General features: G+C 36.8%; 1 protein-coding gene across 1 annotated transcript; it reads left to right on the top strand.

The window, feature by feature from the left end:
* The first annotated feature begins 6,858 nt into the window (after positions 1-6,858).
* LOC139453112 (thyroid peroxidase-like) lies at positions 6,859-12,711 on the top strand. Its single transcript, XM_071234738.1, has 13 exons — positions 6,859-6,913; positions 7,352-7,436; positions 7,740-7,867; positions 8,411-8,584; positions 8,807-8,858; positions 9,059-9,177; positions 9,392-9,496; positions 9,811-9,912; positions 10,947-11,107; positions 11,342-11,847; positions 12,008-12,180; positions 12,310-12,421; positions 12,651-12,711. Exons 1-13 carry the CDS (start codon positions 6,859-6,861, stop codon positions 12,709-12,711), a joined length of 1,833 nt encoding a protein of 610 aa, XP_071090839.1.

Genomic DNA, 12,711 nt, shown 5'->3' on the forward strand with positions numbered 1-12,711 from the left:
ACGACGTTGTGTCAGCACTGTTAATAAAGACTTGAACTTGTATCTGTGTCTTTGTCATATTTGCATAAAGAAATCTTACATTTTATTCGGATGTGTTGGGTGTTCAACTATCTATTGCTGAAGGTGAATATGAATATAAGTTCGTCTACGTATAAAAACAACCAGTTTTGATTAGCCTATTCATTGAAAGTGATTCCATTGGGCTTTTATTCAAAATAGAAGTCAAAATTATATGAATAGATGCCTGAAAATCGGTGATGGCACCAGGTTTTATATGTGGAGGAAATGACATAACATTTCCCCGCCTTAAGTGAAATTAAGTGATGAATTTATGCCAAAGTAATTATTTTCGAAAAACACCTTCATAGTTGACTCAACTATTCAATAATATACTAATATACTAAGAGCTAACATAGGTTGTATGAGTTTATGAACATTGTGAATGTGACAGGATAACATCAGAATTCCGAGAGACATGATCACCTATGAACTGACGTCACAACTAAACAGGCCCGGTAATGACAACAGGATAAACCAGAATGTCATTATCTGTTGTGATCCCCACGAGTATTGATGACAGCTTGACAGCTCATGGGGGCAAATAGGATCCTGAATAATTATACGCGAGGAGTAAAGTTCTGTCACACTTGCTGAAGTGGCACATGCAGTGCTTGGAGTGCGAGTGGTGATGGATTTCGTTGGCGCACAGGGCGATCCAAAGCATTCCACAGATGATCAATCAGGGAAAAATCAAGTGATCGAGTAGGCTATAGTACATCTGTACGTTTTTGTGCTGTAGGAAGGCAAATTAGACACGCGCAATATGAGATATCTACCTCTACGTTTACTTAAATATTTTTGTTTACGGGCAGTTTGTGTGAACAAGTCATCCCTTATTCCAGGCCTTAAACCTGCTTGTTCTCCATATATTTTGTTATTATTTTCGACCCATATTAAAATCTGCAGTTAATTGTTGTTGTAAATATCTTCTTGCACTGTTTAAACTGATACCCCTGTTGTTATTATGATCATTTCTTGGGTCATTTATATAAATGGACACTATTATACCTTTATTCCAAGCACCTGAAAACTGGCCTGATGAAAACATCCTATTAGATAAAGTATGAATGTATGACATCATTATTTTACGTGATGATTTGAACATTTCTGGTCAGAAGATAACTAAACCTGATTCATTCGTTCAGACGTCCATCAGCACGTCCCGGTACAAGGCGGGACCCATCTGTCAACAGAAGGGTCCTTGATCTCACCGTCAGCGTTCGCGTGCTTTAACTATGCTGTATTACACTTTGGGCAAAACCATACTTCATAACACTACGGGAAAAACTATACTTTATTACACTACGGGCAAAACTAAACATTATTACTATTCGGGCAAAACTATACTTTATTACATTACGGGCAAAACTGTACTTCATAACACTACGGGAAAAACTATACTTTATTACACTACGGGCAAAACTAAACATTATTACTATTCGGGCAAAACTATACTTTATTACATTACGGGCAAAACTGTACTTCAATACACTACGGGCAAAACTATACCTTATTACATTACGGACAAAATTGTTCTTCATTTCACTACGGGAAAAACTATAATTTATTACACTACGGGCAAAACTATACTTTATTACATTACGGGCAAAGACAAAAATATCCATTATTACATTACGGGCAAAACTGTACTTAATTACACTACGGGCAAAACTATACTTCATTACATTACGGGCAAAGACAAAAATATCCATTATTACATTACGGGCAAAACTGTACTTAATTACACTACGGGCAAAACTATACTTCATTACACTACGGCCAAAACTATAAGTTATTACATTACGGGCAAAACTATACTTTATTACACTACGGGCAAAATTGTTCTTCATTTTACTACGGGAAAAACTATACTTTATTACACTATGGGCAAAACTATACTTTAATACATTACGGGCAAAGACAAAACTATACTTTATTACACTACGGGCAAAACTAAACATTATTACTATTCGGGCAAAACTATACTTTATTACATTACGGGCAAAACTGTACTTCATTACACTACGGGCAAAACTATACTTTATTACACTACGGACAAAATTGTTCTTCATTTCACTACGGGAAAAACTATAATTTATTACACTACGGGCAAAACTATACTTTACTACATTACGGGCAAAGACAAAACTATCCATTATTACATTACGGGCAAAACTGTACTTAATTACACTACGGGCAAAACTATACTTCATTACACTACGGCCAAAACTATAAGTTATTACATTACGGGCAAAACTATACTTTATTACACTACTGGCAAAATTGTTCTTCATTTTACTACGGAAAAACTATACTTTATTACACTATGGGCAAAACTATACTTTAATACATTACGGGCAAAGACAAAACTATACATAATTACACTACGGGCAAAACTATACTTTATTACACTACGGGCAAAATTATACTTAATTACACTATGTTGTTCGACATCAGCTGCAAATGAATGAAGTCCCACTCAAGCTCATTCAAAAAATCGGAAGAATCAAAGTAAATAATAAACACCAAAACCCTTGTCGTTAATCATTAGATGTTGAGTCGTGTGACGCTCTTTGAAATCTTCCGCGAAAGGGCGTGCTCGATTGTACCTCAAAAGTTGTGGAATGTACATGTAAATACCAAGGATTGGAGCTGATGGAATGTCGTTCGACATAAAGGACATTTGACCGTTGGAAACTTGAAGTCATCCCTCTTGTCATACAGTCCTGCAGATACTTTATTGTCCATTCGAAATCTGAATGCATAAATCCAAACATGAACCAGATTCATCTGTTTCACTGGTTTTCTTTATGTCTCAGGTAAGTAAATCAGTGGAAGAGAATTGGCCATTTGACCATTATTGAACCATATCAAATCATCGATATAACTGCAGCATTTATTTGCCAAATGTCCTTTGTTTGATTTGGACAACCCGAGAAGTAAGAGGGAACAGTTATATTTATCTGTATAGCCCTTGCTCTTCCTGTTCCATATCGCGCGTCATCATTAACATCCAGTGAATAATATCATGAGCATCGATCCACGCAATTGGGATCGATGACATGCATCAACCAAGTCAGCGAGCCTGACCACCCGATCCCGTCAGTCGCCTTTTACTAAAAGCATAGTCACCTTTTACAGTAAGCATTAGTTGCTGAAGACATATTCTACTCCGGATGCTTTAGGTTAGGTTAGACAGTTGAACGAGTTTGTGAAGTTGTACATGGATATTATCGTTATATGTTTCCTGACAAAACAAGTAGGAAGGAATTGTGTATCATGTAACCATTTCAACAATATTCAGTTGCATTGATTAATGTACAAGTGTTGCGAAGGCGATCGTACGATACACCAATTTATCAAGCCACTGTTGTTCAGAAAAAGGATTTAAAATAGGATTTAATGTCCGAGTCAGGCACGCCCTTATGTATGGAGTAGAAACAGTTCCCTCGTCTCGGGCGCTAAGCAAGTGTCTTTTACCATGTGCATCACTTTTAAAGATTATTTGTAATGGACTGTAGGCAAAGTTTTACAATAGGAAATTTGCATAAAGTGCTATTATGCAAATGTACTAGTGCTTCGTTAATTAACATCCACACTTGAAGGATCATGGGTGGTCCGGAGGTCTTAGGCGTTGTTCCATGATTATGAGTACCATGATCCTATGGGTATCTACCCGTGAAAATCCGGAAGCCCTGCTTGTCATGAGAGTCGACTATGCTTGTTGTAGGAGGCGACTAAGAGGATCGGTGTTCAGGCTCGCTGACTTGGTGGATGCATGCCATACTATCCAATGCGTAGATAGATACTCATGATGTCAAGCACTGGATTGTCTGGTCCAGATTCGATTATTTATAGACCGCCGTCATATAGCTGGAATATTGCTGAGTTAAACAAACAAACAAAACAAATTATGGATGTGGGTTCCAATACCTGAATTCTCGTCATCATACTCGTTTTCGTGGGTTTCACCCAAGTCTTAAACGTCAAAGCCCATAATCACTTTGGCTGTCCTCCAATATCAAGAACACACGCCGTGATATAACGTGATACAACAGAAATATTTTCAGATAGGTGTTCCACCAAACGTAATAGAAAAGGAACTAGTTTAACATATTAGCAAGCACACATTTAAGTAGTACTTATATTTCACTCACTATGACCAACCGATGACCAAGTAAATACATTACCAGGTTTGTATCTTCACCACTCCATATCACAACCGATATACGCGTGCCCTTTGTCCTTGCCGGAAGCGACCACAAAATGCTGTGACTGAATTAAAACAGAATCAACTGTCAGAAGCAGATGTTTCTCTTAACATAGCATTGGTAAGACCTTTAACTCATTAAATATAATGGATGCAAAATAGAAGGTAATAAACCATATATTTTGAAAATGAAGCAATACAACTTCAACCTCCCAGTCTATCTGCCTACCCACCGATTCCACTGTATACCACCAATTAATAATAAAATGGTATGAAAACCAATATCTGTAGTTACAATAAAGGAAATGACGACCGCGATGGTATTAAAGATTACAGCTAGAATAAGATATATTCCTACAATCCTTTGAAACATCTGATGAAATTGATCTCTCAGCCAGCCAACAGTGATCGCTCAGACAGCAATACCATACAATGTGTCAACTGTAACATTCGGGAGGTAAGTACATTTAAATATTTTAATGCCACTTCATCGTCTTACCATGGAATGTGCAGACATTTCTATGACACCGAATTCAGCTGAGCTGGGAAGTCACTGTGAGAGTTGGTAGACACATTTGAAGCCTCATATAGTTTTCTTAACATTTTTTAAAACCCTCTCTATTGTCTCATTACTCGAAAGATAATTTTGTAAAATGAGGAGATCAAATCTGCAAGTAACCTAACTCTACATTGAAATAAAAACGACGAACCAATTTCCAGAAAAATACACTAAGTTGACACATCATGTCTGACAATGAGCTTCTACTCATTTTATAAACCGAAGTTAATATATAACTCTTACCATAATCTTAAGAAATATCTGCTAAACTCAGAGTTCAGTTAACGATTCCGACTATATTTTAAGCATGTGTATATGATTCACTATCAACTAGTGATGATATCAGGTATTCGCGAAAAAAGTATCCTGCCCAACAGGTGGCACTCGTCACAAACACATGCAAAGTCAAGTCAGAAAAAACACAGAATGTGTATCTCAATTCTACATGTCAAAATAAACTGTTTGATGATAGCATCGCGACAAAGTTTCAATGGTTTGAAGGATTGTCGATCTGAATAAAGATAAAACCTATAGTATGTCGTTACATATACTCACAAATTGTGTTTTCACATCAACATTTTAACGCAAACATGACAGTTTTTTAAGTGTTTTTTCAAGCATACATTCATGTATTAATATATTAAAATTAGACATTTTTGGAATCAATATGACTGCCGAAAGAGAAAGTATCCAATCTAAATCAAATATTTGAAACTGCAAACCTTCCAATATGATAGTGAGAGAGTATGCTTTTACGCCGCTTTTAGCAATATTCCAGCAATATAACCACAGGGGACACCAGACATGGGCTTCACACATTGTTCCCAAAATTAAATAGTTGCCAGGGTGGGTGTTGCATAAGAAAAAAGACACTTTGGTTTAAAAACTAATGCTGCATCTCTCGTACACCTCGTGAATGTGTAAATAACACTTCTGTTAATTCTTGCTTGAATATGAATATGTTTTGTGTACCGATGCGTCTTAGAAGTACTTAATGAAAACAAAGGTTTACGCATCCAATTATCTATATCCACAGAGCAGAAACCCAGTCGATGATTATTACTCAACTGGAAACATTAAATGCAAGACACACACCACATATCAATAAAACACTTGAAAAAGCTTTCTTCAAGCCTATGGACAAAACGTGACGCTTCCACTTTCTATTTTTACATAGTGTCACCACTGATTCCTAGTGGCCCAATCATATAACGTTCCCAGATATTTTGCCCCGTTTATCAGGACTGGTTATTCTCTTGCATTGATGTTCTATATTTACCCTATCACAGAATCGATTTTACACATAGTTTAGATATTTACCGCACAAAACCTCGTACCCACCCGACCTATACAGAATGTAGCTTCGACATGTGTTGCTTCCATACCAAAAACTACGTGTCAAAGACGTTTACAAAACATTTATACCAGCGAACGTGGGTAAACCAGGTAAGAGAAATAGGTTTGCTGAAATCTTTTCACATGTATAATGTTATGCATATACGCCCCACGATATTCTTGTATTATAATCAGTAAGGCTTATGTTACTACCATTATAAAATGTAATAAATCCAAATTATTTCGCTCTCACACAACCTCTGAAAATTTAATAACTCGAGTCTAATACCGTACATTTCCATGCATTAATCGAATAATGCCATGACGTCTCATTCTGGTACATTTGCAGGCTATAAATTGATAATTAGACCAGTAAAATGTTGATAAGCCTAAAATCAGTTTCCCTATCGCGATCGTATCACAAATACCAATGCAAGATGCGAGATCTAAATGTCCATTTACCACTCAGGGGCCTTGATTAGATCGAGTCATCATCACGATCAACGCCCCCAACTGTGGCCCTCCGCTGGGATCAGTCCTTGTCTCTTTTTGTTAGCAATACAAGCCACAATGTCCAATAAACGCAATCATGTTTTATCAACTTTATATCTATGCCATTGGAAGCATATATATATATACATCCCTAGGACGAGTATACCATCACACTGGTTGTGTTCTGCACGAAGCTGACAGTATGCAGTCACTAGTCATCCAAGCTATGCTGATCGCCTTCTGCGTTGTACATGCAGGTATGTATTTACCACTCACACTTTTTACTTTTGCAGAACATTTGCTACAGAGCTTATTATTTATGAAAATGCTACGTGCATAAGCCAGTAAATTTTACTTTTTATATCAAATAATATATGTTTGGAGTCAAAGATATATAAGTATATAACGGTTTGCGAATATAGTGAATGATACCCATGTCATATATTTGAAGATTCAAGACGACACGTACATACCAATCTTTTAGGATTATTACTGTATTTCAAATTACATATTTGGAATGGAAACTATAGTGCTGGTTTCAGAATATAACACTATGAGTAGATTAACATGTCGTCACATCTGTATTGAGGGTGGATATATTTGGAAGTTAGATGACACAACATCGTGGTTTTAACGTTGTTATATATTTAGGTATTTTTTTATTATCATTTACATCATCTCCGTTTTCGTGACAGAGTGCGGAGGAAGCAGGACGCCATGTGCCTTTATTTCACGATCATCTAAGAGCAAAAGATACATTGAACCTGTCTACAGAAGCAGGTATGTCTGCTACTGAAATACAAGTAGAATGAGGGCATGCAAATATAAACATTATTAAAAGAAAGTATGTTTCTTATACCCGTATATAACTATTATAGTAGCTTAACCACCTGTAAACTTTTCCAAAATATTATATCCAACAGTGAAAAAGGTATTTGTTTAATCTTGGTGCATTAAATGCCTCGGCTGTTATAACATCACACAATTCTCGTCTTCATGTTTTATGACAAGTTCTAGTGCTTATACATGTGTACGTGTTTAAGAGGAATTAAATGCCCTATCAAATACATACGTTTAACTCAGGCGAGCGACCTGCGACTCAAGTGACACCTATAGGACAGCTGATGGCACGTGCAATAACGTGGACAATTCGGGCTGGGGAGCTGCAGGTTCTCAACTTGCGAGGTGGCTGGAACCTGAGTATGCTGACGGTTAGTTGCTGTTTACTTGTCTACATTTCTGAAAATGTTTTGTTCTTATTAGGACGCTCAGTATTCATGTAATGCCTATGCCGTATCGTTACAACGATATCTACATATCAAATGACAATGAAGTTTCAAAACAGATTTAGTAATATTGACCTAGATTGTTTGTGAGTGTCACAACAGTGTATAACTACGTAATAACCATGGATCATTTTACTTTAAAAAGTGCAAGTATTAAAGTGACTTTATGACTGAGTGAGCGAATGAGTGAGTAATGGGTTCCACCACTTTAAGCATCTCTTAACCACGTGAGCCATCATTCTCATTTCATCAGATGATCAGATTTGTCATATCCCGCAATAACAGTTTCTGATTTTACACAGAAAAATATTAATACTATAGGAAATGTTTTAACAAGATGCTTTTAGAGTCAGGAAACGAAATCAATGATCTATCGGTTTACAAGGCGAGGATACGCCAAGCCAAACGGAACTGCATATTTAAACAAGATGACAACAACGAACAGATATTTCTGCTGTATATTTACAGCAATGGGAAACCCTAGAGCTCTGGCCACTGATGGCTCAGACCTGCCTAACCCAAGAAGCATCAGCAACCATGTTCACTTTGAGCTGAGTTTCCTTTCCATCAAACACTCCGTCATGTTGATGCAGTGGGGTCAGTTTATTGACCATGACATTACGGGAACACCGGTAGTTACAGGTGAGTACCACTTTTATCCCTTACGTGAGATTATTTGATTAGTAGTATTGATACGTTGTATGTTATTTATTGGTCAGTTATCACAGTTACATTTGGAAGTGTATGAAGCTTTTGGAATCTTGTTTTCTTTTGAATTCTGAAACAAATCACACACATTTCATGCCAGGGCTGTTTGTTTTTGTATATGTCCTCTGGACAAACATCAACATTCTTTGTTTACAGACAATGGGAACGATATTGAGTGTTGCGACCGAACTGACTCTGTTCCTAGCGAGTAAGTTGTATTTTATCTATTATACAGAACACAACATTACACAAGACAGTATGATTATACTGCTCAATTACTATTCATATTACTTACTGTTAAACACAATATCACATGGCAAACATTAGAACAATCAGATTGAATTAATGTACTATCTGCAAATCACACAAAATATAAAGGAAAAATCAAGTCTGTCCTCATGTCATCAGCACGGACTCTCCATGTTTCCCGATCAACCTTCCTGATGGTGATTTCTACTTTGGCAATGGTAAATGTATGAACCTGGTGAGATCGGAGGCTGTTTCCGGAACAGGCACGGATTCCTCAAGTAAGGGCATTTTAGGTTATTTCTTTTTAAGTAATAAATGAAGAGTTAAAACTCAATATTGATTTGATTTGATCAAAATCAGCTTTAAATTAGCAGTGCAATCTTTAAACTGAAAAACGGTTTTGGATACATTTTATGTGAAGAAAAAGGTTTGCTTAAACCTCCTAAATATAACCTTATACAGTAAAGGTATCTCAGAATTCTCTCCTCCCAGATCCACGACAGCAGTACAATGAATTGTCCGCCTTCATAGACGGTTCCCATATCTACGGCATTTCAGACTCGGAGACGGCCGAGCTCAGAGACACTGACTCTGGATGTAAGTTGCAGGTTCTGATTTCATCATAATGGTTTAAATTTGTTTTACACACACACACACACACATACTCACACACACACACACACACACACAGATATAATGGTTTAAATTTGTAATATATATATATATATATATATATATATATATATATATATATATATATATATCAGTTTATGACAGGTTATCCATCAAAAGACATTCAATGATTTGCTTTTCCTCTTAATAATTAATTAATTGATTAATAAGTTGTATTCATTACAAAGAATTGAATTTCTTTATATACGTACTAATTCGCCAATATGGGTGTTTTTCAGCTGGATTGCTGAAAGTGGGAACAAATAATCTTCTTCCGGAAGGAGATTCAGGCGATTGCTTTCTTGATACTTCTGATCCAAGCAACTACTGTTTCAAAGCAGGTTGTTACAAACAAGAGAAACCTATATCCTGACAGACGTTTGTTTAACATGAGAATTTGTAATTTCTGCTGATTTTCAATGTTGATGATACAGACCTTCTTTAACAATTTAATAAATATATCATGCGTGTATACTGCATTGTATGCGCAATATAGCATGTTGCACACTAAAAAGAATATATTCCATATTAAATATTTGGTTGTTACGTTTTCCTCTAAATTAATGTGGTCAGAAAAGCTTGTGATTCAAGCTTCAAAGGCATGCATGTGAAGAAATTGTTTAAAGAAAATAGGTATGAATTATGTTCAAAAGCATGTTTCATTTTAATGCATACTTGCACATGTAGTACTATATGGTTCGGAAATGTGGGGAACAAAATAAAATGTGCTGCCATAGAAAAAGTAGACACCGCATATTTCAAACGTTTTTAGGTTTTGCTAAATGTGCCTCAAATGAAGCACTTCTTGGTGAAACTAGAGGCTGTAATATGGGTGTACATAGGCAAGTTAGAATAGTTAAATGAGAAGAAAGTTACTGAGAATGGAAGAATGCAGATATCCACTTCAATGTAAACATAACCAGGTATCTGAAGTAAGGAGTCTATAAGTTTCATGTGGTTCGTTTCTTCTGTATGGAATCCACAGGATGTTTGTAACATTCAAGTGCTGAGTATTGGAAAAGTAATCAGTGAGAGAACTATCTCTTTGCATGACACTGCTATCAAACTGTTTCATCTTCACGCGATCTTTGCAAATATAGTAACTTAAAAGTCACATCTTCAACCTGAAATGTATTCATCTGTCTTATCATAGAAATGATGTTAATGATAAATGTTTTCAACTCACAAAATAAAGATATGATCCTTTCTGTGGCTACTGATATATGACATGTTTTAATATCAGATTCATGTATAATTTCTGTATATTCATGTGTGAATATAGTATAACTTAGTCTCAACTGTACCGTCGGCCATCAGGCTATAATACTGTCTGTCTGTCTGTCTGTTGCAAGTGATATTGTATTTTTTACTCAAGGTGACTCGAGAGTCAATGTCTTCCCTGGACTAACGGCACTGCACACTCTGTTCATGAGAGAACACAACCGTGTTGCAACAGCTCTCAAGGGCTTCAACAGTGGCTGGGATGACGAGAAACTCTTCCAAGAAGCAAGACGAATAGTTGTTGCTGAACTACAGGTTAGGTTTCTATTCCGTACACAAATGCATCAAAACGATCAACATATTCAACAGTGCATGCACATAGTATGAGTGTCTGTTGAATCAACAATGGCAACTGATAATATGCCCCATAACAATCAATGGCATGTTGAAAACAGTAATTAAGATTTACATAACTCTACATTTCCTTTAAAATGTAAGGTTAAAAGTATACATTTGATGAAAATAACTGCATATCGTATATACCATCAGGTGATAACATACAATGAGTGGCTGCCTCAAATCCTTAGTGCCAATGGGGTTGCAAACTACAACCTCGGATTCGGAAACTACAACTACAATTCCAGCCTCGACCCCTCTCTCAGTAACGTCTTCTCAACGGCGGCTTTCCGATTTGGACATTCAATGGTGCCAGAAAACCTTACAATAGGAAGCGAAGTGGTGGACACTGGTGACCTGTTCAAGAGGACAAAATACGTCATCAACAGCCTGGATGACGTCATCAGTAGTTTTCTGGGCGCTGCAGGTGAACGTGCTGATGCGTGGTATGTCGATGGCATGAGGCAGAGAATGTTTGAGGAGAATTCAGACACAAAGGACGGATTTGACATTGTGAGTCTGAACATTCAGCGAGGAAGGGAACATGGCCTCCCTCCTTACAACGACTGGAGAGAATACTGTGGTCTCGACAAAATTACCTCCTTCACATCTGGTACTGACTTCGGTGGTATTCAAGCTCGCGATCTTCAGGATATATAGTAAGTGTTTAGCTATTCTTTGAAAATGTGTCTTTTGAATATTTGATCCGAGTAATTTAAGTAACTTGTTCCGTGACATATTCATACCAAATTAGTGCTTAGAGCATCCGATCTTTGAAGACGTTAACAATTCAAGTACAATGTGACTTTCCTCATTCAGTAACAGCGTGGATGACATTGACCTGTACAGTGGCGGTATTGCTGAAGTTCCGTTTGCTGGAGCAGCTGTGGGAAGAACTTACATCTGTCTGATCGGCAAACAGTTCGAGAAACTAAGGGATGGGGACAGGTTCTGGTTTGAATCTACAGACTCCGTCACTGGCTTCACGTCTGGTAAATATTCGCAGACTGTGTGTTTTCTTGATTGATTAATTGTAGATGTCATAACATATAAGTTTTGATGCCTTCATTTCCATTAAAAAGCAAAAACTTCAATTGTAACGTTTCTTTGTTTGAATTCAGAACAAATAACGCAGTTGAAAAGGGCGTCATTAGCTCGAATTATCTGTGACAATGCCGACACCTTCAGCACCATCCAGCGGTCAGCCTTCCTCAACGTTGACACTGGAACTGCGTATGTTGAGTTCAAATATCCATGTGACATGTGTTTTCGGTTCAGTTGAAAGGACATTATTGCTGTGTTTTGAACTGTTACATTCAATTGATCTACAAATGCAGTGTCCTAATGTTAATGCTAATTCTCATGTCTATATTTGTTGATATGTGTTATTTATAATGTTTTTGTAGCAACCAATGTGACTTCAGTTTTGATATGGTCTAATAATGATTTGTTTTATCATCAGAAACCAGGAGGTGAGTTGCTCTAACCTGATGGAAGTGAGGCTTCGAAGATGGAAGGAATAA

Source organism: Haliotis cracherodii, unplaced genomic scaffold, assembly GCF_022045235.1.
Source record: "Haliotis cracherodii isolate W230 unplaced genomic scaffold, xgHalCrac1.p SCAF_9, whole genome shotgun sequence".
In the NCBI taxonomy this organism is placed as follows: domain Eukaryota; kingdom Metazoa; phylum Mollusca; class Gastropoda; order Lepetellida; family Haliotidae; genus Haliotis; species Haliotis cracherodii.